The sequence below is a fragment of the Papilio machaon genome, chromosome 11 (assembly GCF_912999745.1).
Source record: "Papilio machaon chromosome 11, ilPapMach1.1, whole genome shotgun sequence".
NCBI lineage: Eukaryota > Metazoa > Arthropoda > Insecta > Lepidoptera > Papilionidae > Papilio > Papilio machaon.
Window position 1 is genome coordinate 8046694 of NC_059996.1, and position 27751 is coordinate 8074444.

Consider the following 27751-nt stretch of genomic DNA (forward strand, 5'->3'; position numbering starts at 1 on the left):
ACCCCAATCCTTTTACATATATATAGGTATAGTCTATAGTACTCTCTATCTGTCCCTTACGGGTGAACGCGCATGCCATATCTATATAATTCTTCATCTGAGGTAGGGGACAACCTTTGTTCCAAACAAACCCCAAACCCTGGTACGCAGAAAGGGACGGAAGATAGTTATCCCTGTCTTTGTCACGTCACAGGAATTGTGTATAACTGTATCTCTCTCACTCACGGTATTATTATTACCGTGTCATAGACTTGTAGCAAGCGAATTGGTAATATTATAATGTTAACAGATACAACAAAGATTGCCATTGTTTGATTTTCATCATTGGTATTTTTATGATAAGTTATTTGATTTTCAATTGATGTTCCTATTGTGTTTTTTCTAAAGTTGCACCGCATACTTTTACGGGATAAATGTGTAAAGTATCTTATTACAATTATTCGATACCGTTGTTCGGTTTCAATACAGCCAAAAAAATATAATATAAATTTTGACATTGACAGCTTGACAGCAGGATGTTTACGAAATTGACCATGTTTACACTTTGACTCCATTTGACTTCTGTTTCGTAGTTCATGTTCACTTCGTTTATATAAGATAATTGGAACAAGTAATTCTTATCATTTTTTTTTCTATTTGTTTTACATAACTTGTTGTGATAAACTAGCACAAACGTTCAAACGTTGCAAGATTTTTAATTAGGATCTATATTTTTTATTTTACGTGTAAATACCGATTCCTGATAATAAACCGCGTTTAGTCGTACATCGAAGTACTAGTTATACCTATTACATTTAAACTCAAATAAAACCATGAAAGGTTACTCGAACAACTTTTTAATTTTACTGCGCGCCACAGCATTAAAGTCTGATGCAAAATTGCGTCTAGCGAAGCCCATTTTTGGCAATGAGTCGAGGTTTTACAGTGATGTAAGTATAAAACTATATCGGCAATATATTTGATTGTATTAGATCTATTAGATGCACTCAGCCATGTTTGTTTATGCCGTATGTAATTACAGATCGCCAACGTTGCAAATAAAATGGATTTGACCTCAGCGGCGGTGAAATCGACGGCACCTCTACAGGATCTTCTAGGCCGGCGTCACGACTACCTACGTATATCTCTTACGGAGAGGTGTAATTTAAGATGTAAGTAACAATAAGCTTTTCTCCAAAAAAAAATTTAATTTACAAGTTTTTGCATTATAATGTTTAATAAAGTAACTTCCTAACATTTTCTTGATTTATATCAGCCAGTTATAGTTAGGCTGATAAAAAAATCTTGGTACAGGCCAGTATTGCATGCCTGCGGAGGGTGTGCCTTTAACACCAAAACCAGATCTATTGACAAAAGAAGAGCTGTATCGGCTTGTGAATGTGTTTGCTTCTCTTGGTGTGCATAAGATACGGCTCACTGGAGGTGAACCAACTCTTCGATCTGATTTAGCTGAAATTATTGGTATGTATCATAAATAAGTTATGTTTTAATTTTAAAAGGAGACTGTTTTGTTCACTAACAATATTTTTTATTGCAATTCAATTAAACACGTAATTTCTCGTAACTATTTCTAATTCTTCAGATTTTTATACTTAGTGGTTGAAGAGCGGTATTTGGCCAACATCTTATTAAAAATTTAATTCAATTATTATCAATGCAGCAAAGTAATCATTAATCTTATCAGCTGTTATCAAGTGCAAAATGCAAAAAAGACTATGCAAATATTAGATAGAGATAAGAAAAATAAGAGGATTATAAGAATTGTATGTGTGATAACAGTGGGAGACGCTCGCAACAACAACATCTGTTGCACGAATTGGCCGGTTCGCCCGTTGAAATACCACAACCACACAGAAGACAGGCATGAAGTGGAACCAATTCCGTGTTTCGTCTAATTTTATTCTTCTTTCCCTTTCCACCCTTTGCTCATAAGGAAAGGCTGGGAAGGGAAGATAATTTGATGGAGGAGGAGATGCATGGGAAGGTTAAATATTCTCTTTTTGTGTGTCTCCTCCTTTGTTGATTGGGGGGTAGGCAACGCATCTGCAATTGCGGATGTCTATGGGCAGCGGTCGCTTGTGGCCGCTTGCTTGTTTGCTACCATGTAATATAAAACAAATTTGTATATCTATTAAATTTTACAGAATGTTTTATGAATAAATTATTACCCCAGAACAGCTATGCAGTGTCCCGGGAATCCGGACCGTAGCAATGACTACTAACGGATTGGTGTTAACTAGAAGGCTGCCGGCATATCAACGTGCTGGCTTATCTGCAATCAATGTTTCACTTGACTCCCTACAACCTGAAAAATACGAGCGTATGGCTCGACGACCGGTTTGCAAATTATATTCTATTAGCTATATACTAGATGTGCATTGACTCTATGTGAGTGGGATAAGACTAAAGAGATGATGATTGGACTAGCCGTCGCCCGTAACTCCGTTCTCGCGGTATTAAGAAAAAAACCTTAGTAGCCTACACATTCTTCCAGACTAAGTCAGTCTACATCTATGCCAAATTTCATTGAGTTCTGTTGAGCTGTTTTGGAGATACTTTCTAACAAACATCTATCCATCCATGCAAATATTCGCAATATACAATAAATTGGTACACATTTTTGTAGAACAAGTCTTTGGAGTTTAACAACTTTGAAGATTGGAGTTTGTTGTAACACGGCTTTCTCGAACACCCTGTATTATAAGTAATAATATTACATTTCTTTGGTTTGTGTGTTCTGTGTTCTTCTAATGTAGATATATTTAACTCAGGGTCTGAAGAAGGTCCTGGCGGGCATAGACCTGGCTCTGCAGCTCGGCTACCGGCCTGTTAAAGTCAACACTGTGCTCATGCGAGGTTTGCTCACTTGCTTGTATTGGGGTAACATAGTTGGCACAGTTATTGATCAAATGTACTCTTGCAGGGTTCAATGATGATGAGATATGCGATTTTGTGGAGTTCACACGTGATAGAGAAGTGGAGGTTAGGTGAGTGTTATGTTTTATTTATTTGTAAATGGTTGTAGTCAAGTCAGGACGAAAATAGTTACATTTCTTATGTTTCTTTTCGTCGAATACGTTTTGCAGTAACTTAATGTTGACGTTAGGTTTATCGAGTTCATGCCGTTCTCCGGCAACCGTTGGGACGACAGTCATATGGTGCCGCACGAGGTAGCGCTGCGGGCCGTCAGACACGCCTACCCGCGTCTCGCGCCCACACTGCCCCGCGCCTGCGACACTGCCGCGGTACCCGTACACATACACACACTCACATATACATATACAAGTTGGTAGACACCAGCAATAATGTATGTTACACAAATGCACCTCTCCCGGTGTAATACCACGACTGAAGTGGAACAGTTTGATCAAAGTGCTTGCCGGAAACCTCATTTTAGCCCTCTTCCACTGAATCTTTTTTTTGTAAGTAAAGGATGGGATGGGATGCAAATATTCTTTTTCTTTGCGTCCCTTCTCCTTCGGTTATAGGTAGGCAACGTATCTATAATTGCAGATGTCTATGGACAGAAGTCGCTGCGCTTTTTCGGCGAATTCGCTTGTTCGTTTTTAACCTAATGTACACCTTTAATACACATATTGTTTTGTTTCATTTGATTGTTTCTCTAATAGTAATAACTATGTGATGTAGGTGTGGCAGGTGGAGGGGTACGCGGGCAGCGTAGGGTTCATCTCGTCCATGACTCAGCCCTTCTGCTCCTCCTGCAACCGGCTGCGGCTCACCGCTGATGGAAATCTCAAGGTACATTTTAATTATTTTATTGTTACAATTTCCATCCATTCTTATTTTCCATTAATATAGGAACCTTTTACAGCTATATATTTATATTTTATTTCTAGTCATCGTAATAAAAAATAAGTAAATAGACAAACGTCAATTTCCGTACATGGCGGATATTACGTTAGTAATTAAAGCGTCGGTGGTGCAGTTGTTGAACGCTGAACCGAACAGTAATCAGAAACGTCCAGGTTCGATCCCCGTCATGTAATTTTTTTTTAATTTTTATATGAACATTTATGCTAAGACGTCACGGTGAAGGAAAACATCCATCCAACGTAATGCAACCTGTATAAATCTGAAGAAATTCAAACATATGTGTGAAGTCAACCTGCACTTGACCAGCATTGACTATGACCTAGTCACCACTACCTTAGGGTAGGCTCCGAGCCCCTTAGTGGTGACGTATAGTGAGCTGAAAATCGAAAACATTTCGGGAGTGGTACGAACAGTGGTTTTTAGCTACCCTAGGCGTGATTTCTAGGACGCCCCCTTTTTTCTATCATGATTTTGGTGGGGTATGTCCGGTGTTCTGGGCGGTGGACCAACCGTGCCCTACTCTATCGCCGGTTTTGGTTACAAAGGATATTTGTATGTGTGTTTGGGGTTGTGGTGTGGTCAGGTGTGCCTGTTCGGAGCGGCGGAGGTGTCTCTGCGCGATGTGCTGCGAGCTGGCGCATCAGACGCCGACCTGGAAACACTCATCCGTACCGCGCTGCATAACAAGAAGCCGCAGCACGCAGGTAAAACTATACATAACACTAAATTAAAATTGTCAATGCATCATTTGATATTTTAAAAAAAACTAATTTGTGAAAAAAATCTATATATAAAAAAAACATGTAAATGTGTATAGAAAAATATATTATGCTTGCATTATCTAAGAAAAAAAAAATCCATATATCCTTTAGTTTTTCTTTATATGTAAATGCTGCTAACTCACATTTGCTAATAGATTCATGCCATCAATAAATGCAAATCCAATTTAATATGACCCCTGCCCAATGCTTAGTTCCACTGGTACCTTTCAGCAATCACATTCAGAGCCATCTCGGACCTTCTCACGCTGGTCATGCTACATTCGAGATCAACAGCACCAGCTTACCGCTTCTCATTAATTCGTAAGATTTGATTGAATTGTTTGTATTGTAAATGCTCAATAATATTATAAATATGCCTTAAATAATGCTTTGTACAATATAATTAAAAAACTTAGGGATTTAGAGTATGACTTTCTTTGAATTAAGTACTACTCTAATCCACGAAACTCTATTATTTATTCCATTAAATTATTCACTCATTACTAACTCTCCATTTTCAATAAAACGTGTGAAAATTAATATTGTATTAAATTTGTATTTTATACATCGCCATACTCGCCATCCCACTACAGTTTCACGTAGACATTAGTTTGTGTACTTCTTACCACTCGGTTTCATGACACTTTGCAAATTTATCACGGTACAGTCCTTCACCACTTGCGACAACACTCGTTTTGTCATTTTTCCCCGGGTGCATTCATAGTTCGTATAAAGTAAAATTTGCGATTATCGACCGGCAGCCTACTCGTTGCGACGCTTCCCTACGGAGCCTCCACCTTGTAATATTTTGTAGGCATGCAGAATCTCGCGCGTATGGAGAACCGTCCAATGATACTGATAGGAGGCTAGTGGGCCCGCGAGCGGCGACGGCGCAGCGCCTCTTAGATGTGGAACGTTACAGCGCGCCGTCTGCCGCGCCCACGCCCACGCCCGCGTGCGCGCCCACACGTGCTCGCCCACCGCCTCGCCATGCCCGCGCCCCTCGCCGCGCCCATCGCCGCGCGCGCCTACTGCACCGCGCCCCCCACGCTCTCGCACCTGGACGGCGAGGGGCGCGCGCGCATGGTGGACGTGGGCGGCAAGCGCGTCACGGCGCGCGCCGCCGAGGCCGAGTGCCTGGTGCGGGTGTCGGCGCGTCTGCTGCGGCTGCTGCGCGACGCCAGCCTGCCCAAGGGCGACGCGCTCACGGTGGCGCAGGTGGCGGGCGCGCTGGCCGCCAAGCGCACGGCCGAACTCATCCCCATGTGCCACCCGCTGGCGCTGGACTACGCGCGCGTGCGCATCACGCTGCCGCGCGGCGAGTGCGCGCACGGCGGCCTGGTGCGCGTAACGTGCGCGGCCGCCGCCACCGCGCGCACCGGCGTCGAGATGGAGGCGCTGACGGGCGCCGCGCTGGCCGCGCTCGCGCTCTACGACATGTGCAAGTCCGTGGACCGGCACATGGTCATCACGGAGCTGCGCGTCCTCAGCAAGTCGGGCGGCGCCCACGACTTCGGCGGCCCGCCGGCGCAGGAGCCCGCCCCCGCCGTGCGCGCCCACGACACCTCGCCCATAAAGCCCAACGAGACGTACGCGCCCACTGACGTTATGCACTTCTAGCGACGGAGCAGCTCAAATCCTTCTTAGATTCGTTTCTTTCCAGGGTCTTCGGAGTTTGGCCAAATATGTTTGCAAATAGATTTATTAATATTTTTGTAAAGGATTGTTACATATGTGTGAAGAATACTTTTTTTTTTTTTTTTAAGTGTAAGATCTATACAAGTTGTGATTTTTTGTGCTGTAAATTTGCCAGTTTTGGCAGCTGTTGGTGCTCACGATGTTACATATTTCCAGTACTAGTTACATATTATATAATTAGATATAACATATAGCAAGTTTCATATTACCTTGTTTGAACAGTTGTATCCTCTGTCCTAGCATCCAATTGACACTTACGGACAAGAATTACTACGTAGTGCCTTGTGATTAGCAAACTATCTTTATAATATGAACTCCATATAGTTGTTTGAACAATTATCATTATCATTCCTCACTACTAAGTAGCAGCAAATAAAATAAAAAAGTTGTGCATATTCCGTCTATTGTTATTTGTTGTAATTTTTATAGGTTGTGGTAAAATAGCACATAATTTCAGATAATTAATGCAAATATTTAATATGTGGTTTTGGATAAGCTTAATCTTTAACATTATTTTTATTATCTAAATGTGCTTTTATTATACAGAGCCAGAATGTTTGTTTTAATACCTTATTTACTACTTTTTTATTGGATGTGTCTAGTCTGTGGTAAGAGAAAATATTGGAATCACCAGGAAATAAGAAAAGACTGGAAATAAGAATCTATTTTGATAGTAAGTTAAAAAATATAAATACCTATTTCGATTGAATAGTTTTCATTATTTGGACTATGCTTTGATATTATTTTGTTTTTTTTTATTTTTCTTTATGCTAAGCGTAGCTATTTTATATTCAGCTAGTTTTTATTAAAATTATGGCTTATATTTTTTTCCAAAATAACTCGAATTTAATTTACGTAATTTGTGGACCAAATTTAAAAGATTTATTTTTAAAATAAAAAAAAATTTGAAATGTTTTTTTTTCTTTTGATAAATTTTAAATTTTTTTATACATTGGAATGTTGTAGTTTTTTGTTATTTTTTATAGCTTTTTTTACATATTTGTTGTAACTAAGTTAAAATATAATAATGTTACGATTAAAATTTTAAACCATATCTTATTGTACCATAAGCCTGGTTATGGTGCTAACATATTTTTTAGATCGCAAGCATATATTGTGACCATATTAGTAGCAAATTGAAACTAAATCCTATAGGCTTCTTGAGGATATTTTTAAATAACTTAACACATTCACCGTGGGGTTTCTGAGAATATAGTCTCTGTTTTTTTTTTTGGTCTCAGAAACCCATGATCGGTGCTACAACTTTAATGTCAATGGATAAGTTAGTGACATTAAATGTGTTCATAAATACATACATCCATACATTCCAAATTATAAGTGCCATATAGAATATTGCCGTAGAAGAGAAATATTTCGTTATTTAGCTTTAAAAGTATTTTATGGTCATAATGTATGCTTAAAATAATTATTTCTTTATAATGGTATATTTTTATGGGAACATGAATTTTGTATTTTGCTAAATAAAAAAAAGTTAAAATTGTAATTTTTTTATTTCTTCACATATTCACTAAAGCAATTTTTGGAAAGAATAATTCTCAAACAAAAGGAAGAAAGCATCAAAAGTGAATTACTTTAATTAATTTTTATATTGTTTTATAATTAAAATTGATATATAAAAATAAAATTAGTTCAATTGTTAATATTTTACATTACATTTCAAACATAAAATTTTATCATCTACATTTTTTTTTGTCTTTTAATATGACATATTTTTATATAATTTATGGTCAATTTAACATAAACTGGGACTAGACTGTTAATTTCAACTCAAAAAGACAAAAAGTTTTAAATTTACATGTGTAAAACTGCAGAGCATTACAAAAATCATTAATTAAATTAGAAAATTATAATATTAATTAATTAAACAGAAAATTAAATTTCAGTTTGTAGTGAGGTTAGAGGATGTTTTTATTAATTTGTCACCTTTGAAATTGTTGAACGAGTCACTTACAAAGATTACCCGTTACACAAAGAAATCTGTTCTCGAAAATAATATTATTTACATCACAATACATTATATATCGACGCTGGAAAGCGTAAACGCTGTAACCCCGAAAGTATGAACTTTACAGGAGAGCCAAAAAATCATAACTCGTGAGCTGATACGCCTACAAGCATGCGGTATTTAGCAATGTTGTGTAGTTTGTGCTAACCTATAATAAAATCATTATCGTTTGATAATGGTTGAAATTATTAACGTGTGAAAAACATATTCGCGATTTCAAGGGTTACAGCGTTTATGCTTTCCAGCGTTGATATGTAGAAAACAGTTTGATTTTGATGTTCATCAGAGGTCTAGTAACTTGTATGCCTCACGGCTACAATAAATAATTAAAGGCATTGTTTAAACAGTTGATTCACAACTATATAAAAGCTATGATTAACGAGATATTCAGTAATTAGAAAGCTAAGGCGGTCATTCACTAGCAACAAGAACATTAGATTTGGTAGCTTGTTCTGGTGCGGTCTCGGGCGCCCGATGGCCTCGGTGTACTCGGATGTCGTGAGTCTCGATGTATTCGTTAATTTCTTTTCCTTTACGCGCCAATTGCTCGTTCAAAGCCTCGATCGCTTGCGGCAAACGCTCTCTATTGTATTCGAGTACAGGCAATACATCGCCCACGGTTTTCTCAATCAGCACTCCACCCGCCATACGGAAACATTTTCGCGACTTATCAACCCCTTGTAATGTCTCTATAACAATCCTGTTAAAAAAAATATTTATTAAAAAATTATCAGGTCCTATATGAAAGTTTAATGGATAAGCTTCACTTACTTGTGCTCGTTCAGATCCATCTCTAATTCAGTAATTTTATTTGCTAATTGTCTTTGTTCGTTGCGCAAAGTTTGGAAAGCATTGAAAATTTCATCGGCATTTTTTCCTTTGCCTTTATTAATATTACTTTTTGCCATTTTAGTTTTATTTATATCCTACGAGATTTATAGGTTAAAATGTAATGCTTAGTGAAATCAACAATTTCAGAAACAAAACAAACCACTATGGAAAAATTAAACTATTTTGTGAATCAATGAGACAATTTAAAACACAGTTACAGCGAAATTAATAAAATTATAAAACAAAAACTCCACAGGTGAAAATCTTGTCAATTATTCAAAGACAAAGAAGATTAGGTAGGATAAAGAGCAAATATGGATAGAATAAAGATTCCGGGTTCATGGGACAAAGAATGTCCAAAGGAATTTAATAATCATTGTTTTAAACAAAGTAGTCTTTAAACAATATTTATAACTCCGTATCTAATACATTTACACTTAAACCTTAGACCCAAGGTTTAATTTTTGCGGAACTCTTTAAAACTGACAAAATGAATTCTATAAATGGTTAGTCTATGATTTCTGTCAAACTTGACAATTGACATTGACAGCTCCAAATTTTTGGAAAGTTTTGTTTGTTTACTCTTACATGTAATTATTCTGTTTTTGAAGTTGTTTTCTTGTTTAACACACCAATATATACAAAACTTTTAGATAACAGTGAAAATTGACTTTTAAAAACGATGAAGTTGGAAGAACCGGGATTGTTTCGTGAGTGGGAGAGTAGGGAGGTCTGCGGGGCGGATGTGGTGGGTGCCGAGGAACGGCGGCAGCGGCTTTGCGTGCTCACGGGCAAGGGAGGCGATGAGGGCACCCTGCAGCTCAGCGAAGGTGGTGCACAACTTAAATCTTGGCCGCTGAACTCCGTACGCTTGATTGCTGATTTGCCCGTGAGTCATGGCTAAATACACATTAAAAATGTTTATCGTTGAAATTCGAACTAATTCCTTTAAGTATACAGTCTCTGACTACCGACACATTTGGCGTTTTGTTTGGATTTTATTAAAAAGACATGTATTTTGTCTTACCGATTTCCAGGATGGCACATTAAGCATAGAGGTGGGTACAGAGACAATGACATGGCGGTGCACCGACGAGAATGCACGTCGCTCGCTGGCCCGGGCGTTAAACAATGCCCCACTAGGTGAGGCAGCTCTGGCTGCGCTGCTGGACGATGAGGAGGCAGAGGAGGCGGATGCGGAGCAGTGGGTGCGGCGGTTGGGTGAGCGCTTGGCGCGCCTGGACGCACTTAACGTGGCCGGCATGCTAGCCGCCGCCACTGAAGGGGGTGGTGCAAGACTTGCTGAGCGACTTGAGGTTTGGTGGAATAAGTTAATAAGGCCTTTAGTGTCACTGTTGAATAGGTTATAGATGGTTTTTATTATCACAATAAAACAATTGAAAGAAATCTATCTACACTTACAAGAAGTAAATACTAGAAATTTACAATGAATGCAACTCTACCATATTAAAATAGCAAAAATAACATTTGTTATGTAGGCGGGTGGGGAGGCGGGTACACAGCTGGGCACGCGATTATCAAAGTATGAGGCGGCGGCGCGTGCGGCGCGCGGGCCGGCGGCGCGCACGGACGCAGCACGCGCCGACGCCGCCTCGCGCGCGCTGCTCGCACATCTGCAGCAGATTTACCTCTGGCTGGACGCACCGCCGCTCAAAGACCTCGATTCACTCTCTGAGGTGGGTATTGTTTGGAATTATCTACAATGTCGTTAAACTAGCTGGGTGAATACCATTTTTAGCTTTTTTGACCACTGAAATAAGCTATAAAAATTATAGATATCTCTAGCAACGCCTGAGGGTCGAGCTCGGGCTCTAGAATCGGCGGAGGCGCTCCGCACTGCACTCCGGGGCGGGCCGGAGGGCGTCAGTGGTGCAAGCGAGGCGGCGATGCGCCGGTTGGGCGCGGTGCGGGACCGGCTGCGGCGGTTAGGCAGAGCGCGCGATCAGTTGGCGGCCGCGCTGGCTCGCCATCTCAACAACGCCCTCATTCACCTCGGCAACGCGGCGCAGGAGCCCGCGTCCGCAGCACACCGGGCGCACCACGCCGACCTGCTGCCCTACGCACCCTTCATGCGATGGCTCAAGGACATGGACGAAAAGGCATACGATGGACTTGTTAAGGTTACATGTTCTCATTAAAATATTCTAAACAATTGTGAGATTTCATTGTACCTCCTTGGATTTGAGTATATATTAGTGTTGTGCAGGTGTACGTGGGCACGTGGGCGCGCGTGCACGAGCGCGCCGTGCGTGTTGCGTGCGACAACGCGCGCAATGCACTCGCCGCAGCACCCCCGGAGCGTGCTGACATACTCGACGAGGTCAGATCACAATCGATTTGATCTTCGAGGGGTCTTTGAAGGATCTACTTTAATAATTCATTAATCCTCGTGTTGTACTGTTGCAGGTTCTGAACTTGGTGGAGGAGCTGTGCAACGCGGAACAAGACTTCTGTACTCAGTTCTTTTATCTCGACGTTGACGTCAAGGTACGACGTTGTCGCTGTTTAAATATAGTTATGACCTAGACAAATTAAATGTCATTCGACACTAATAATTGTCAGAGCGAGAGCAGCGACGGTGAGCGCAGCGAGAAGAGCGAGGGCGGGGAGCGCGGGGAGGCGGGGCGGCGCGGCGCGGGGGCGGGGACGGGGGAGACTCGCCGCTTCATGGGCGAGCTGTTCCCCACACTGGAGACGGAGCTCGTCGGCCTCGTGGGCCATCTCGAGCGCAGCGAGCCATAGTGAGATACTCCGTGTTATAGACCAGTCAGTCTGTGTCGCCGTGTGTAACAAGTACTCCACTGGCACATGTTACTGCAGCGGGGCGATGCGTGCGCTGGCGTGTGCGGGGCGGCGCGTGCTGGGCGAGGGCGGGGCGGGCGGTGGTGGGGGCGGGGGCGGGGGCGAGGAGGGGCGGTGGTGGCGGGCGGCGCTGGCGGCGGTGGCGGTGGCGGCGAAGCGGGGCGCGGACCGCGCAGTGGCGGAGCGGCTGGCGGCGCTGGGTGACGCGGTGAAGCAGGCGGCGCGGCGACCTCGCTGCGGCGTGCTGTCATTCGTGCACGAGCTGGAGGCCATGGCGGCCGTGTGCGAGGCGATCTTCGCGCGCGGCGGCCGTCGTGCTGACCTCGAGCGCTGGTACCTGACGCTGGGCGGTGCCATGGTGCGGACCATACAACGCGCCGACCACCCCAGGACACCGCGCGCCGTCGTGCATATGGGTAATTTTAATTTTTCTGATGTGATTTGTTTTGTAGCAGACATTGTTTGCGTTGTCACGTTGAATGTCATAGAGAACTATCACCGCCTGCATGCTGTGATATCGTCTCTGCGCGCGCCGGCGCTGGACTCGCTGCGGCGGGAGTGCAAGTCGCGCTACGCGGACGCGCTGCGGACATATGTTACTCAGTACTTCGGCCGGCCGCTCGATAAGCTCGCTCAGTTCTTTGAGGTCAGTCTTCCCCGACACAGTGTTACATTTTTGTTAAATTGAAGTATAGTTGTTGGTTTGTGGTATATTTAGGGCGTGGCGGAGGCGGTGGCGTCTGGTGTGCGCGAGGACGAGGTGTGCTACCGCGCTGCCTTCAGCAAGCACGAGCTGCGTCGCCTGCTGGCGATGTACCCCGCCCACGAAGGTAGGCCCCGCCCCGGTGGCTAGTGGCGACACTGTGCTGTCATCTACATGGCATTGTGTGTGTGCAGTGCGCAAGTCGCTACACCGGCTGTACCGCACGGTGGAGAAGCACGTGAGCGAGGAGGGCGGGCTGCTGCAGGTCGTGTGGCGCGCCATGCAGGAGGAGTTCATAGCACAGCATGTCGCACTGCAGGTACCCGCATTATGTTACAGTAAGTCATGCGAAATCACTTTTGAATAGAGTAAATTAATAATTTGTAATATTCAGGCGCGCATCGCGGCATGCTACCCTGGAGCTGGGCTGACGCTGCCGCTCAGCACGCAGGACATCCTGGACGCTTTCTCAGATATCGCGAGAGAACATTAACACATTTGATGCCGACTCAATTAACACATAAAAGTGTCATTTAACATGTTACATGTGAAGATTGTGTAATGTTACTAATATTATAAATGCGAAAGTTTAGACTTTTGATGGATGGATAGATGGATGTTTGAAGGTATCTCTGGAACGCCTCAACAGATCTTGATGAAACTTGACACAGATGTAGAACATAATCTGAAAAAACACATAGGCTACTTATTATACTTTTTTTAATTCCGGCAGCGCAGTCGTAGCCGACAGCTAGTGTTATATAATTGTAAATAATTTTAAGCAGTTATCATAAATATTTATTTATCTTAATTTTCGATTTAAGTTAATTATATTTTAATTTTAATATGTTATCAAAGATTAAAAAAGTTTTCTATATTTTTATTGTTTTTATTTAATTGGTTATAGCCGCCATGACTAGAAAAAAAAACTTAAAAATACCAAAGAGTAATAACAGGGTATTAGGTAATAAAACAATGATATAAATAAACTTAAAATGATTTTTTAAACACTATTTATTTGAACTAAATGATTTTCCATACATAGATCACATTATTAACAAAACATCATTTAATCCAGGGACTTGGGGGGAGAGTAGTTGAGGTACACCAATCCAGATGTCTTAGCCTGTAAAAAAAATTAAAAAAAAAAGTTAATTGCTTACAAATATGGTTCATTTTCTAAGTTTAAGAATAAAGTGACAACTTTGAAGTATGAATGAATAATATAAAATTAGTTAAACACTCCCAAAATAGTATGAACAAATTAAAAATAAAAGATTTATTATAAAGAACTGTCTAAATCAAAGATATCTGACATGTAGTCACATTTTTTGTTTAAAAAAAATCAAATATATGAGTACATACCACTACAAGACTGAAAGCAGTAAAGGCAATCCCGAAGGCAAGCACTGAATTGTAATGTCTCTGTTTGGCATCATGGCGGGCCTGCCATGAGCCATTGGGCACCGGCAGCTCGTCCATGCTGGGCGGCTTGAACTCGCCGGCATGGTAGCGGCGGACTACACATAAACAATTAAATTAATCTCAAACTTAGTTTGAACCAAACTATCCCCATAAAAACTATATTTTGACACATAAGTATGCTGTTATATAAATTTATAAATTAACTGCATTGAACGCAGCAAATGTCATTTCATTGAAATAGTAAGAAAAACACAAAAATATGTAAGAACATGTAATAAACACAATAATAATCGGAAAAATTTAATTACATCAGCCAATATGGTAACTAATATAAATGATTGTTTTTCTTGAGTTTTATTAAATCATATTAGTGAGAACAAAATGTTAAACAGTCATGAAAACTGAATAAAAAATTGACAATAACATTAAACTTATGATTATTCTGCACTTTGTCGCAGTCTTTTTCCATTGATCATTTAACTTCAGTTTTTTTTTTTCTTGTTTTTGTATTAAACACAATATTACTCTATTGCAGATAAACAGAGCACGTTTCTTTACTTATGTAACACTACCAAAATATTTGAATATGCATTTTGGTAAGCACGACGTATGAAGGGCCGAAAGATTGCCTTTGGTGATTAGAATTTTAGGTTAGTATTTTTGTAGTTATGTAATAAGATATATACTCATTTAAGTCCTAACTCCTACGAACAAAGCTAAAGATAGAATACATATTTAAAATATATGAAAAAATAGATTCGTTGCAAATATCTCTTTTGTATAATAAATAAAATTAGTTAATTATCGGTAAGTAGAATTTATACTTTTCCGAAATCTCAACGTAAAATCTACAATATTTACCTGTTTGCTGGAAAAGTCGGGATACTACAGGTCTTGTGATAAACATTTTGGGAACAAATACTATTTTTTTAAATGTCTCTTGGAAAAGGAATAATTACAACTCGCGGAAAATCCAAAACGTCCAAAACGAATGACGATTGTCATATGTCAAATGCAAAATCGATTAACCACAGACTACCACAGACAAAACTCATAAAACGTACGACAGAGTTTACAAAATTAATTTTTGACTATTCAAATTCGAATAAATTTTATTAAATCGAAAGAAAAATCGATTTTGAGAACCATTCTAAGATTATAGATTAACCAGAAAATAGAAACCCTCGCTAAGTTGCGGAAATGAAAATTATCGGATTTATTGGCCTAACAAGTAACAACATATTGTATAAGGTTAAGATAGTTTAGGGACTTCCATTTAAGTATCCGGTAGACACTTACATGCTTGTGATAGGAAGTCCCGCTCTTCCATATCACAACATTATGATGGTTACTTAACTGGATGGATGGATGGATGTTAGATGTATTACATAGTCTAGAAGGACACATAGGGAATTAATTATTTTTTTTTAATTTCGCAAGATATAAAAGATAGAACGTAGATATTAGGATAACAAGAAAAAGAAATTGATGAATTTCAATATAAACTCAGATCAAAATGCTTGCTAGATGCTAGACGACGTTCAGTTTCGCAGTCATTTGGAAGACAAGGCCAAGCTGGCCTCCAAAAAACTGGGTGTGCTCGGCAGAGCGAAGCAGTATTTCCTACCGGGCCATCGCCTTCAGCTGTTTAGGGCGCAAGTTCGGCCCCACATGGAATACTACTCGCATCTCTGGGCGGGAGCACCCCAGTACCAGCTTCTTCCATTTGACCGCATACAACGGAGAGCGGTTCGAATCGTCAACGACCGAGTTCTTACTGATCGGCTCGACACTCTGGCGTTGCGGAGGGACGTTAGTTCCCTCTGCATTTTCTACCGTATTTACCACGGAGAGTGCTCAGAAGAGTTGTTTGGAACAATTCCTGCCGCCGAGTTCCGTCATCGGACGACCCGACAGACCGCCAAGTTCCATCCACACCACCTCGATGGCTGGCAATCCACAACCGTGCGGTTTTCGCGTAGCTTTCTATTCTACCGCGTACCGCCGCGTTGTGGAATGGTCTGTCCTCGGCGGTATTTCCAAACCGCTACGACTTGGGGTCCTTCAAGAAGCGAGCGTATCACCATCTCAAAGGCCGGCAACGCATTTGCGATTCCTCTGGTATTGCAGATGTCCATGGGCGTCGATGAACACCTTGGTGTTCCCGCTGCTCGTTTGCCCCCTTCTCTTATAAAAAAAAAAAAATAGATATTTAAAAAACAACACAACTCATGTCCGTAACTCAGAGGGGTAGGCAGATACCACAAATTTGTCATGCTCCTGGCACATCTTTCTCGCCTATTCCACATTCATACGGATACATGTCGGTGTCAGGTGTTCTTCATACCGCGCTTGTACTGTAGTAAATCACCAATCTGGACGGTATAAATTATGATAAAACAATTACTAAAATTGAATCCAAGACTTAAAGGAAACTGTGATAAGAAATATGATAAGAAACTCTATCACTGTAGAGTATAGACGCGCGGTAGGTAGAGAGGGAAGCCGTGCCAGCGAAATCACGAATACCAAAACCAAATACCACTGCCCATTGACCAATGACAACCAGTCAGCCGTCAGTCGCGCCAAGCGCTCCGTGGTGGAATGTTGTATATTGTGTCGGTGTAGTAGACGCGCACACGATCCTTTGTTTATTTTCCGTTTGTGTTTCATTGTATTATTATAATGTTTGATAACTACAATCTTAGTGATAATAAGAACGTGGCGTACAGCTAACGCAGTGTACAAAATGGAGTGGTTAAAGCGTTTATTTGGGCGCGAAGTCCGCGAGGGGAACACTCGGGACGCGCCAGAGGATGGTCTGGAGACAGCGCAGGAGAGGCGCCGTCGCTGGCGCAGCGTCTACGTCATCTACTTCACCATGTTCCAGATGTCCCTCGGCTTTAGTATAGTGCTGACAGGTGTCTGGCCCTACCTTGACATGGTACATAATCACTTTCTCTAGGCTAGGTCTAATCTTTGAAATACTCGTTTTGTTACAACGTTTAGAAATTGAAAACACATGTTATAACAAAGAAACAGTTGTCTCATTAGTACTGCTTACTGTAATAATTGTATTTGTAATTAGTAAACAATAGTTAATATCGAATTCTTTCCATTTTGGTTACCCATATGCTATTATTCTGTTAAAATTCAGTTATATAGTTAGATTTTTAAATTAAATTATGACCATTTTATCACGAGAAAATATCGGACAGACTTGTATGAAAACCGGACTTTAATAAATCGAATGCTTAAATCAATTGATTAATAAAAATTATATTTATTTATTTTTATAAATTAAGAGCAATCGATGGGAAAAGTTTTAATTAATTCAAGCTGGTTTTGATCTGGGATCAATGCGTTTTGTATGTGAATACAATGTAAGAGTAAGAGATAATTTGTTTACAAACGCTTATCGCGTTCCCCTGCCTTTCTATTTACAACCTGGCAATCAAACCGAAATGATTGATCTACGTCATGTTGTACAAAATGTTGTCGACTCTGTTTTCTTTAAGAACGTGTATTGAACTATTATCTCTTTCATTCACTTTGAAAAAGGTGGAACAATGATAGTTTAATAAGTTTTATATCATTAGATTTTCACAGTGTCTGTAGTCCCGATGTTACGAACCGCAAGGTAAAAGCAATTTGCCTAATATCTTGCGACCCACAGCTTGTGTTCCCCTTTAGTTTTGTCTTCATAATCGGTCATTCACTACTTTAGTTCAAACACGTCTTCTCAAAGTCATCCTCAATAGGCAATCTTGATTTGTGCAATGAAGTACTATTTACCACTTTCTCTATATGAACTCCTTAAATTGTTACAATTTTCGTCTTATGATTGCGTAATTTTATAAACATTTTTCATAATTTGGAATAATATCACTTACCGTGGGTTTCTGAGATTAAAACGACAAGGATAACGATAAGTTTCATACAGAGATTTTGACCTCAGGAACTTTTTATTGTGGTTACGACGATACTTCATTTCTAGTCAGTGCGAGCGAATATTTTTTAGGGCAAACAATCATGTGTCTAGAAACAATATCTATATATATAAAAGAAACTATTTATAACTCGAGAACGGCTGGATCGATTTGACTGAAAATTGGTGGGCAGGTAGCTTAGAACCAGGAAACGGACATAGGATAATTTTTACCCCGTTTTCTATTTTTTATTCCGCGCGGACGGACTCGCGGGTAAAAGCTAGTAGATTATAAAAAAAATGTTACGTAGATAAAGACCGCGTTTCATTCTTGTAACCTGAACTTGACACAGGTATATTGTATACATATCATGTAACTCTGTCACTAAGATTCCTAGCGCTTCGTATGCCTTAGACACGTGTTATTCAACGAAAGATTTAACCACGGGTTAGATCAGAGATTCACAAAGTCTAGGTGAACCTCTGGAGTCGGCGGAAGACCATTGATGTACGATGGCGGAAAATAAAGTTCATAAATTGAAGAAAACATTTAGTAGGAGTATCAATGACTTCTATATTTCATTGGACAGGCTATAAGTCGTGATAATTTGTGCCTATTTGATTTTCGCTATTTTTGCGGTGACAGTAGTGGTTGTTAGAAATGTTCGAAATTCGAACTAATTCAATAGAATTCATTTCGACTGGCATCAAGAATCTACGCCAATTCGTAAAGTGTTGCCACCTCTTCGATTTTGAATTTCTATTTTTTGGAAGAGATATTATTATGATACAGGTGTTGCCACAGTGGAAAAACATCGTTATCAGTGCTTTGTTGTTAAGTGGTAAACTATCACAAGCACGATATTAATTTTATGACGTTTTATTGTTTTCTATTGATAAAAGTAATACTTGTCGTAATTATTATTGACACTAGATCTCGTATTGAGTGCATTTGCTTATGTAACGTATAATTAATGTACTGATAATAATTTATAATAAATACATATGCGATATTGTATGACTAAGATCCAGGTAACAGAAAGACTTTGTTTTAGATATCTAAAATATATATATTTTAGTTAACACTTTGGCATAACTGTACAATAATGTTTTAACGACTTAACAAATCAAACATTAATTACGTTTTAAATATCATATCCCTTTATTTTAGGTCAGAGAAACGCGATAAAGTTATCATACTGTTACGTCATGATACTATGAGATATATTTTGTCCCTTTCTCTCACATAGAAAAACAACAGATGGAGCTATTGGTATGTAGTTCACGGTACAAGAAAGTAAATACATGAATTTCAATTTAAATCCATCTTGAATATGTATACTAAAATGTACTATGAAGGTAGTGAAATAATCTAATAATAGTAATTGTGAAATAATCTAATAATAGTGCCCTATTAATAGTTAAGTAAATAAAAGATAATTTTGATGATATTATTACTATCAGAAATAGATTATATAGGGTGTTCCTGAGTTTGAGCGAAAGGTCCTTCCTCAGTAATCAGTAGATAGTGTGGCAGAGTATACCAGCCTTAAGATAATCACAAAGATTGGATCATGCTGTATATATAATTCTATAACATCACGCAAGCCATTTTGAGGACATTAATTTTGCAACCGGACCTTCGTTTATAAACTTAATATGTTATTAAGTAAAAAAAAGACAAAAAATAACTTTATTTTCTGTATATTGTAACAGTGCCAATGACCTTAGCAAAAAGTCACTTTTTTACTAAAGAACAAGTTAATTGCGACTTCCTGTAATTTGTCATTGTCTGCCAAATTTACGAAAAAATACCTTAAATATATTATTATCCCTGTTGTAAAGATAATGAAGGAATGACGATATGTTTTATACAGGGATTTTTATCTCAGAAACCAACGATTAGTTAGGTTTTAATTGTGTACCGAGAGTTTTCACTGCAGCAAAAACAAAAAAAGACTTTGGAAAAAGATGAGGTTAATTCGTTCGTATAACCGAGAGGATAAGAACCATAACATATTTTTTTGTACAAATGCTTCTGCTTTGAAGACAGGACTGTATTTGGTTTGTAACAAGACTGATCTGAACAACATGGTGAAATGTTTTCTAACACGTTTGTTGTAATTACGACATCGCCTTGAATTAATATAATAAAGTTTATAGTTGCACAGCATCAAATATCAACACGAAGTCACGTCCATTGTCTCACGAACGTCATGTTTGTTAAACGCCAATTTCTACTGCCTTAGCATCACTTAAAAAAAAAACAAATAAAAAACAAAAACAATGTGTTCCACAGCACTAGTTCAAAGTTAATTTTTGTTTCGCGCCAAGGTTTTTTTGTTTTCATTTACAACTAGCTTTTACCCGCGACTCCGTCCGCGCGGAATAAAAAATAGAAAACGGGGTAAAAATTATCCTATGTCCATTTCCTGGTTCTGAGCTACCTGCCCACCAATTTTCAATCAAATCGATTCAGCCGTTCTTGAGTTATAAATAGTGTAACTAACACGAATTTCTTTTATATATTAGGTCCTTACATATGAAATTGGCGTTTTTCGTACAGGCCACTTTAATCACGAATTTCTCCTCTTTGGTAAGGAATTCCAAATTCAAATTTGTACAGCTATAGACTCATGTATTTGTGGTTCGATGACCGTCATTCATTTGTTTTTTTTCTTCTGTTTTTTTCTGTTTGCGTCACTCATTTTACAAAATGGAAAACTTAAAATATCGCATTATTTACGAGTACGAGTTCCGCCGTGGCACTAGTGCTGCGGAAACGACTCGAAGGGTGAATGATGTGTATGGCGGTCGTGTTGCAAAAGAAAAAACAGTTCGTTTTTGGTGCCAACGTTTTCGTTCTGGAAATTTCGATCTGCAGAACAAGCCCCGTGGACGGCCTGAGACTCAAGTTGATAATGAAGAGTTGAAGGCTATTGTGGAAGCGGATCCATCGCAAACCACGTCCGAGTTAGCTGCAGGCTGCGATGTTAGTGATAAAACTGTTTTAATTCACTTGAAGCAAATTGGGAAGATTAAAAAGCTTGAAACGTGGGTACCTCACGAATTGACTGAAGCAAACCGGCAAACGCGCGTCGACTGTTGCGTTACATTACTAAACCGGCACAATAATGAAGGTATTTCAAACCGAATCATTACCTGTGATGAAAAATGGGTTCTTTACGATAATCGGAAGCGCTCAGCGCAATGGTTGGATCCTGGCCAGCCAGCCAAATCCTGCCCCAAGCGAAAATTAACCCCAAAAAAGTTACTTGTAAGTGTTTGGTGGACTAGTGCCGGTATTGTTCATTACAGTTTTCTCAAATCTGGCCAGACTATTACGACTGATGTCTATTGTCAGCAATTGCAAACCATGATGGAAAAGCTAGCGGCTAAACAACCTAGGCTGGTCAATCACTCCACGCCACTGCTGCTTCACGACAACGCTAGACCACACACTGCGCAACAGACGGCTACTAAATTAGAAGAGCTTCAATTGGAAAGTCTAAGACATCCTCCGTACTCCCCGGACCTTGCTCCAACAGATTACCATTTTTTTCGAAATTTGGATAACTTCTTGCAAGGGAAAAAATTCAACTCCGATGGGGCAGTCCAAATCGCCTTCAAAGATTTTATTGATTCCCGTCCGACTGGTTTTTTTAGTAAAGGGATCAAGGAACTACCTATGAGATGGCAAAAGTGCATAGAAAATAATGGTTCATACTTTGATTAAATAAATATATTATATTAAAAAATATTCGACTTTTTGTTCCTCCCATACAAAACTCCAATTTCATATGTAAGGACCTAATATATAAGACAAGCTTTTACCCGCGAATCCGTCCGCGCGGAATAAAAAATAGAAAACGGGGTAAAAATTATCCTATGTCCGTTTCCTGGTTCTAAGCTACCTGCCCACCAATTTTCAGTCAAATCGATTCAGCCGTTCTTGAGTTATAAATAGTGTAACTAACACGACTTTCTTTTATATAATACTAGCTTTTACCCGCGACTCCGTCCGCGCGGAATAAAAAAAATAGAAAACGGGGTAAAAATTATCCTATGTCCTATTCCTGGTTCTAAGCTACCTGCACACCAATTTTCAGTCAAATCGATTCAGCCGTTCTTGAGTTATAAATAGTGTAACTAACACGACTTTCTTTTATATATATAGATTTAGTCATGGTGTAACTAACACAACTTTCTTTTATATATATAAGATATAGATTTAGTCATGTTGACTTTGTGTCACTTGTTTCCATAGTCAAAGTTAAAATTGAAACAAAGCATTTCCGATGTGCAAATGATTCATAAAGATGTGAACAAATGTTTATATTCGAGTGACGTCACTGATAGCACAAAGGTCGAAGAGCACTGGATCACTGTTGCTAAACTGGATCTATTGTTGTACATTTAAATCGCTTTTCCACTAAGCGACGCTAGCATTACTTCTTGAAACATGACTTGAAGCCAGTAACTAGCGCCCTCAGCAAAATTTCTACGGTGCCCTCTTTTTTTACCAGGCCTTTGGAAGGGATTAATAGGGTTATGTGAAGCTGTGTGTAATTCGGAGATCTGTGGTGCCTCTTTCTATCTAGCGCCCTGAATGCTCTCCCAACCGCGCCCTACCGTGATGCTGACTCTGCTTGTAGTCGTGCTATTGAAATAAATACAGAAGTATAGTTATATAAAAACGTGAGGCTCAAATACTACTAAGCATTATTATTGGAGTGATAGGAATATCTTGAGATATCAAGAGATTGCAGATTTTTCTTGTAGAATTGTAAATTGTTGTACGAAATATTGCAAATAAAAACAATATAAAGCGTAGACATTAATATTTTACTAGTTCGTTGTCGTTTGAAAGAAAAAAACTACAATTGTATTGCAAAACAACGGAATTGGAACAATATATTTAATTGTAATAAAATACTAAGCAAGGTCGCTTCACAATTAATGTATTCTGACATACATACACAATACATACATAGACATACACCTTGTTAAGTCTTTACAGCGATTAACACAAATACATGATTCAATAACAACATCAAATTATTACGATACCTTTAAATAAACATCCCAAAATCCATCAATCTATATATATAAAAGAAAGTCATGTTAGTTACACTATTTATAACTCAAGAACGGCTGAATCGATTTAACTGAAAATTTGTGGGCAGGTAGCTTAGAACCAGGAAACGGACATGGGATCATTTTTACCCCGTTTTCTATTTTTTATTCCGCGCGGACGGAGCCGCGGGTAAAAACTAGTTTATAATATTAGTAAGATCGGGATCGGAAGAAATGGAACATGTGATATTTCTCTGCTTAGACAAAATTAAAAACAAGTTTTTTCTCGAGAGAACAAAAGATACTAATTTTGTTTATTCTGTAGTTTTACTGCATTTAATTTTCTTTTGCTGTGTGTTAAATGAGTCGTGGCATGCAGTGTCTCAGACTCAACAGTTAATAATACGGTGCACAGGAAACTGCGAGGTCGACAGCAATATAGTGAAGAATAGTCCTATTGGATCTTTTTTAATTGCATCTGCCATGCTGCTAAATAAAACTAAGTGTTTATCGTAGACAAAGTTGCGTTGTAGTAAACTAAGTTATAAAAGTAAAAGAATTTATGCTGAAAATAATTATAAATGCATTGAAGTTGTTTTGCGCTTGAACAGTCGATTAAAAACCTTGAATAAATAATGTGATATTGTACTGCTTTGACATGGTTTTATATAAAACACTGATTTAAAATTTCACAGAGCTTGAATGGACTTGTGAGGAGTAATTTAAAAAAAATTACTTGAATTACACGATTTCTTCGTATGAAAATACTCACTAACAAAATTGATAGCACTGGACATGTTGTTTGCAGCTGCAGCCGGGCACAAAGAAAGAGATGCTGGGCGTGGCGGTGGGAGCTAGCCCGCTAGGCCAGCTGCTGCTGTCTCCATTGCTGGGCCTGTGGGCCAACCGTGCGGGCGTGCGCGCTCCGCTCTCCGCCACGCTGGGCCTGTTTGCTCTGGCTTCCGCCGTCTATTCGCAGCTGCATCTCACCAGGCCCTACGCGGTGTCCTGCATGATCGCTGCCAGATTCCTTATAGGTGTCAGCTCTTGTAAGTACAACGTTACTGTAGATTATTGTCATTTATTCGAGCTGTGCGCAATTCGCAATTGAAACATTATTTCGTCTGTTCTGGTTGCAGCTAATGTGGCGGTGGCGCGTGCCTACCTGTCTGCCGCGACTCGAGAGGAGGAGCGCACGCGCGCGGTGTCAGCAGTGTCGCTGGCGCAGGTGCTGGGCTTCGTGGCAGGCCCGGCGCTGCAGGCGGCTGCCGCGCCGCTGGGCACCTCTGTCAGTGCGGGTCTACGCTTCGACATGTACAGCGCGCCCGGTCTGCTCAACGCCGCGCTCGGTCTCATCAATCTATTACTGTTGATGCCCGGCTGTTTTCATATCAGCGATATCGCGGTGCGCGAGGCCGTGCAGGCGAGAGGGGAAAGATCAGGTTTGTTAGAACAAAATTTGTTTTTTCGCCAAGATATTTTTTTTAATCAGGTCCAAAAAACAGGTCCTAAATTTTTTAGGCTACTGGCGGGTTTCTAGCTACTGGGTATTTGCGGTTTTTAATATTTTTACAGGCAATTGACATGTGAATTTAAAAAAACATGTGCCCGCGGGGTTTAGTGTGTTCGTGATGGCCACACTTTAATGTGTTATGGCACTGTCAAGTACTTTATTAACATTACATACTTACCGATCAAAATTCCAATACTGTAACGATTAACTGTAACTTTCAGAGAAAGAAGTACTAAAATCCCTAAAGCCGGACTACGTGAGCAGCTGGATGTTGGTGGGCGCATTCTTCGTGCTGGTGTTCAACTTCGTGCTGCTGGAGACGCTGGCCAGCACGCTGACCATGGAGCAGTTCGGGTGGGGCAAGGCGCAGGCGCTGCAGTACTTGGGCGCGCTCATGTCCGCCGGCGCTCTGGTCGCCTGCCTCGTATTCGCTGCGATACCGCCGCTCACAAAACTCGTAGAGGAACGGTAAATACACTAACCATCATTTGTACACTAATCGACCCTCCTTATGTACTACTAATTATTTACGTTACTAACTTATCTATTGACATATATAAAATGTGGTACAACTACTGATATCGTATCGAATATTATTCGGTGGTTGCCCCTCTCAGATAACATCGTATTCCGCAGTGAATTCCTGAATCATATTTTATTACAAAGTACGCATGAAAAATTTAGATGGATGGATGGATGGATGTTTGTTTGAAGGTATCTCTGGAATGGCTCAACGGATCTCACAAGTGCTATCTATTATTTCTTATTAGCTGTAAGTCTACCATCATCACTTTACATAAGACTGGTCAGGTGCAGTATACCTGTGTGAACTATTTGTGCAGTGCGCTGATGTTGTGGGGTGGATTCCTCCCCGTGGTGGTAGCGTCGCTACTCTGCATCCCCTGGGGACCGGGAGCTCCGCCCCTCGCAGACCCCGGTAATGCGGAGGCCAACGGCGGCTGTCCACAGGTACAGGACATAACCTACCGCTACTTATACTAATTTAACTAACTAATTTAATAAGATCGTTTGCGTGTGCGTGATCTTAGAAAATTGTAAGTGACTGGGTTCTTTCCAGAATTAGACATTTTAAATTCCCATTCAGATCTCTTTTTGAACCACGAAATTAAAAAAAACACGTTTATATAATTTCAGTTGTTAAAGTGTGAGTTTTAACTAAGGAATAAAATAAATTCTTGCCAAAGAGGGAAGAGACGAACAGCGAACAGAATGACAAAGTTAAAATGAAATTGGATTAATAAAATCTTAATCCTATGATGGTAAACCTAAAGTTAAGTCGTTGTTCGTCATAAAGTGGTAGGTGCATAACAACGGCAAATTAGCGGGAACACCAGTATGTAAAGTTAGGTTAGTTTTTCGCTCCAATTGATGGAATCGTTACTGGATTGAGAATTAACTATAGTTTGGCTGTTTCTGTATAATTGGTATAAAGTTTATTGCGAACACTATTGCTTTTTCTGCTTTATTTAAAGGAAAATAAAGTGATGGTAATATTGTAACAATAATGATCGTCTGTGTCAGGACACACAGCCATGGTGCGCGGAGTCGCGTGCACTGACACTGGCGCAGTTCCTGGTGGCGTACGGCTGCATGTCTGTGGGGTATCCTCTCGGTGTCACTCTCATACAGACCATATTCTCCAAGGTCCTCGGACCACGACCACAGGTAACTGCATTTAACACTTTCAGTGCTACTGGCTTGTTTGGTAAGTGTCTAAAATCTTAAACGAGGTAACAAAGGTTATAGAATTTTACATAACTACTAGCTGTCGCCCGCGACTCCGTCCGCGCGCAGTTAAAAAAAAATGAAAAATAGATGTTGTCCGATTCTCAGACCTACTGAAAATGCTCACAAAATTTCATGAGAATCGGTCAAGCCGTTTCGGAGGAGTACGGGAACGAACATTGTGACACGAGAATTTTATATATTAGAAGATTGCTTTTCTTAGTAAAGATTTGTCTCCTGTTGTTTTATATAAAAATACGGAAATTGATTTGATAGGAAGAGGTTATTTCTGGACGGGGATTATAACTTCTGTGAGTCAGGACACTTTGAAATTGACCCTTGGATTGTATGAAACATGGGCATCGACTCGGAACAGGGAAAGACAGCTCCCTAGAGAATTGAAATTATTTAAAAATTCCTTCAAATAAGGCCAAGCTGCTCCGTCTAGACTATTGTATCGAGAGTAAATCTTCGTAAGATTTACTGCCTTTTGTGAGAAAGACAGGGTTATGTGATTCACTAAAATCCCAAGAACATCGCGAGGGTCTCGGGAATCTCATCTAGACTTAGTCTAGATCATGGACTGGCGATGGACATGGTATGAAGTGTACTTGTACACAGGGTGTGTGGATGGGCGTGCTGACGGGTGCAGGCTGCCTGTCTCGTGCTCTGGGCCCCGTGTTCGTGGCGGGTGTGTACGCGGAGCGCGGGCCCGCAGCTGCGTTCAGTGCCACGGCCGCGGTGACACTGATGGCGCTGGTGGCACTGCGCGTGGTGTACCCCCGCCTGCGCCCCGCGCCCCCCGCCCAGCCCCCTCCCCCCGCAGAACTGCAGCCGCTCGCAGACAAGTCGCTACATGCTGAACCTTGACCTTCACCTAAGTATTATACATTTATAGATCATTCTATAACAATCGATGTTTACACTATTCCAGTCCAGTGGTCGAATCCAGCGATGAAATACGACTGGAAAATGTACACCATATTGAATTTCAGTATGGGTATACGTTTCATTTTTATACAATACACAACTGGATTCGCTGGACTGGATTCATGTAAATGCCTAGTTTACGATTAACAAATCGAGATATCGAAAATGAATTTGATTCACATGAACAAATCAGTCGTTATATAATTATATAATGATACTGTTTTGTTATGTTTTGATGGAAAGGTTTGTTTGTGTGTTTGAGTTAAATTGGTTGGTTTATTTTATTTATGAACTATACAAGAATTTGTACAAACAAGTGACAGATTCCTGTGTCAATTGTAATCGTGTAACTGTGGGTTTCTGAGATCAAAATCACCGTTTAAAAACACTCTGTTTTGTCAAAAATAATGACAGAGATGATGATATGTGTAGAGATTTTGGTTTCAGAAACTAAAGG

At 40.1% G+C, this 27751-nt stretch overlaps 5 protein-coding genes across 5 annotated transcripts; 3 read left to right on the forward strand and 2 right to left on the reverse strand.

Annotated features, from left to right (window-relative positions):
• Positions 1-539: 539 nt before the first annotated feature.
• Positions 540-7051, forward strand: LOC106709686 (molybdenum cofactor biosynthesis protein 1). Its single transcript, XM_014501535.2, has 11 exons — positions 540-929; positions 1022-1151; positions 1294-1461; positions 2174-2337; positions 2772-2856; positions 2924-2987; positions 3107-3245; positions 3649-3759; positions 4418-4538; positions 4827-4916; positions 5518-7051. The coding sequence occupies exons 1-11, from the start codon at positions 813-815 to the stop codon at positions 6213-6215; spliced, it is 1887 nt and encodes a 628-aa protein (XP_014357021.2). The 5' UTR covers positions 540-812; the 3' UTR covers positions 6216-7051.
• Positions 7052-8502: 1451 nt separating this feature from the next.
• Positions 8503-9357, reverse strand: LOC106709695 (prefoldin subunit 2). Its single transcript, XM_014501543.2, has 2 exons — positions 9091-9357; positions 8503-9019 (listed from the first exon to the last, which is right to left on the reverse strand). The coding sequence occupies exons 1-2, from the start codon at positions 9225-9227 to the stop codon at positions 8731-8733; spliced, it is 426 nt and encodes a 141-aa protein (XP_014357029.1). The 5' UTR covers positions 9228-9357; the 3' UTR covers positions 8503-8730.
• Positions 9358-9709: 352 nt separating this feature from the next.
• Positions 9710-13280, forward strand: LOC106709685 (exocyst complex component 1). The gene is given in 11 exon segments (XM_045679950.1): positions 9710-10039; positions 10188-10466; positions 10650-10847; positions 10947-11291; positions 11378-11491; positions 11578-11912; positions 11992-12389; positions 12462-12619; positions 12692-12803; positions 12871-12995; positions 13071-13280. Coding segments are annotated over 11 exon segments (2370 nt in total). The 5' UTR covers positions 9710-9832; the 3' UTR covers positions 13170-13280.
• A 392-nt stretch (positions 13281-13672) lies between these two features.
• LOC106709714 lies at positions 13673-15076 on the reverse strand. The gene is made up of 3 exons (XM_014501566.2): positions 14963-15076; positions 14042-14196; positions 13673-13802 (listed from the first exon to the last, which is right to left on the reverse strand). Exons 1-3 carry the CDS (start codon positions 15006-15008, stop codon positions 13746-13748), a joined length of 258 nt encoding a protein of 85 aa, XP_014357052.1. The 5' UTR covers positions 15009-15076; the 3' UTR covers positions 13673-13745.
• Positions 15077-16681: 1605 nt separating this feature from the next.
• LOC106709684 (major facilitator superfamily domain-containing protein 8) lies at positions 16682-27666 on the forward strand. Its single transcript, XM_014501532.2, has 7 exons — positions 16682-17045; positions 23914-24154; positions 24245-24547; positions 24840-25086; positions 25461-25587; positions 26161-26304; positions 26986-27666. The coding sequence occupies exons 1-7, from the start codon at positions 16851-16853 to the stop codon at positions 27232-27234; spliced, it is 1506 nt and encodes a 501-aa protein (XP_014357018.2). The 5' UTR covers positions 16682-16850; the 3' UTR covers positions 27235-27666.
• Positions 27667-27751: the final 85 nt, after the last annotated feature.

Coding starts and splice junctions, on each gene's coding strand:
- LOC106709686 (XM_014501535.2), top strand. CDS start 813: ATGAAAGGTTACTCGAACAACTTTTTAATTTTACTGCGCGCCACAGCA. Junction 930..1,021: donor AGTCGAGGTTTTACAGTGAT/GTAAGTATAAAA, acceptor ATGTAATTACAG/ATCGCCAACGTTGCAAATAA. Junction 2,338..2,771: donor AGCGTATGGCTCGACGACCG/GTTTGCAAATTA, acceptor TATTTAACTCAG/GGTCTGAAGAAGGTCCTGGC.
- LOC106709714 (XM_014501566.2), bottom strand. CDS start 15,008: ATGTTTATCACAAGACCTGTAGTATCCCGACTTTTCCAGCAAACAG. Junction 14,197..14,962: donor CCGACTTTTCCAGCAAACAG/GTAAATATTGTA, acceptor GTTTATGTGTAG/TCCGCCGCTACCATGCCGGC. Junction 13,803..14,041: donor CTGCTTTCAGTCTTGTAGTG/GTATGTACTCAT, acceptor TTTTTTTTACAG/GCTAAGACATCTGGATTGGT.
- LOC106709684 (XM_014501532.2), top strand. CDS start 16,851: ATGGAGTGGTTAAAGCGTTTATTTGGGCGCGAAGTCCGCGAGGGGAAC. Junction 24,155..24,244: donor CCTTATAGGTGTCAGCTCTT/GTAAGTACAACG, acceptor TTCTGGTTGCAG/CTAATGTGGCGGTGGCGCGT. Junction 25,588..26,160: donor CCAACGGCGGCTGTCCACAG/GTACAGGACATA, acceptor CGTCTGTGTCAG/GACACACAGCCATGGTGCGC.
- LOC106709695 (XM_014501543.2), bottom strand. CDS start 9,227: ATGGCAAAAAGTAATATTAATAAAGGCAAAGGAAAAAATGCCGATGAA. Junction 9,020..9,090: donor ATGGATCTGAACGAGCACAA/GTAAGTGAAGCT, acceptor TTTTTTTAACAG/GATTGTTATAGAGACATTAC.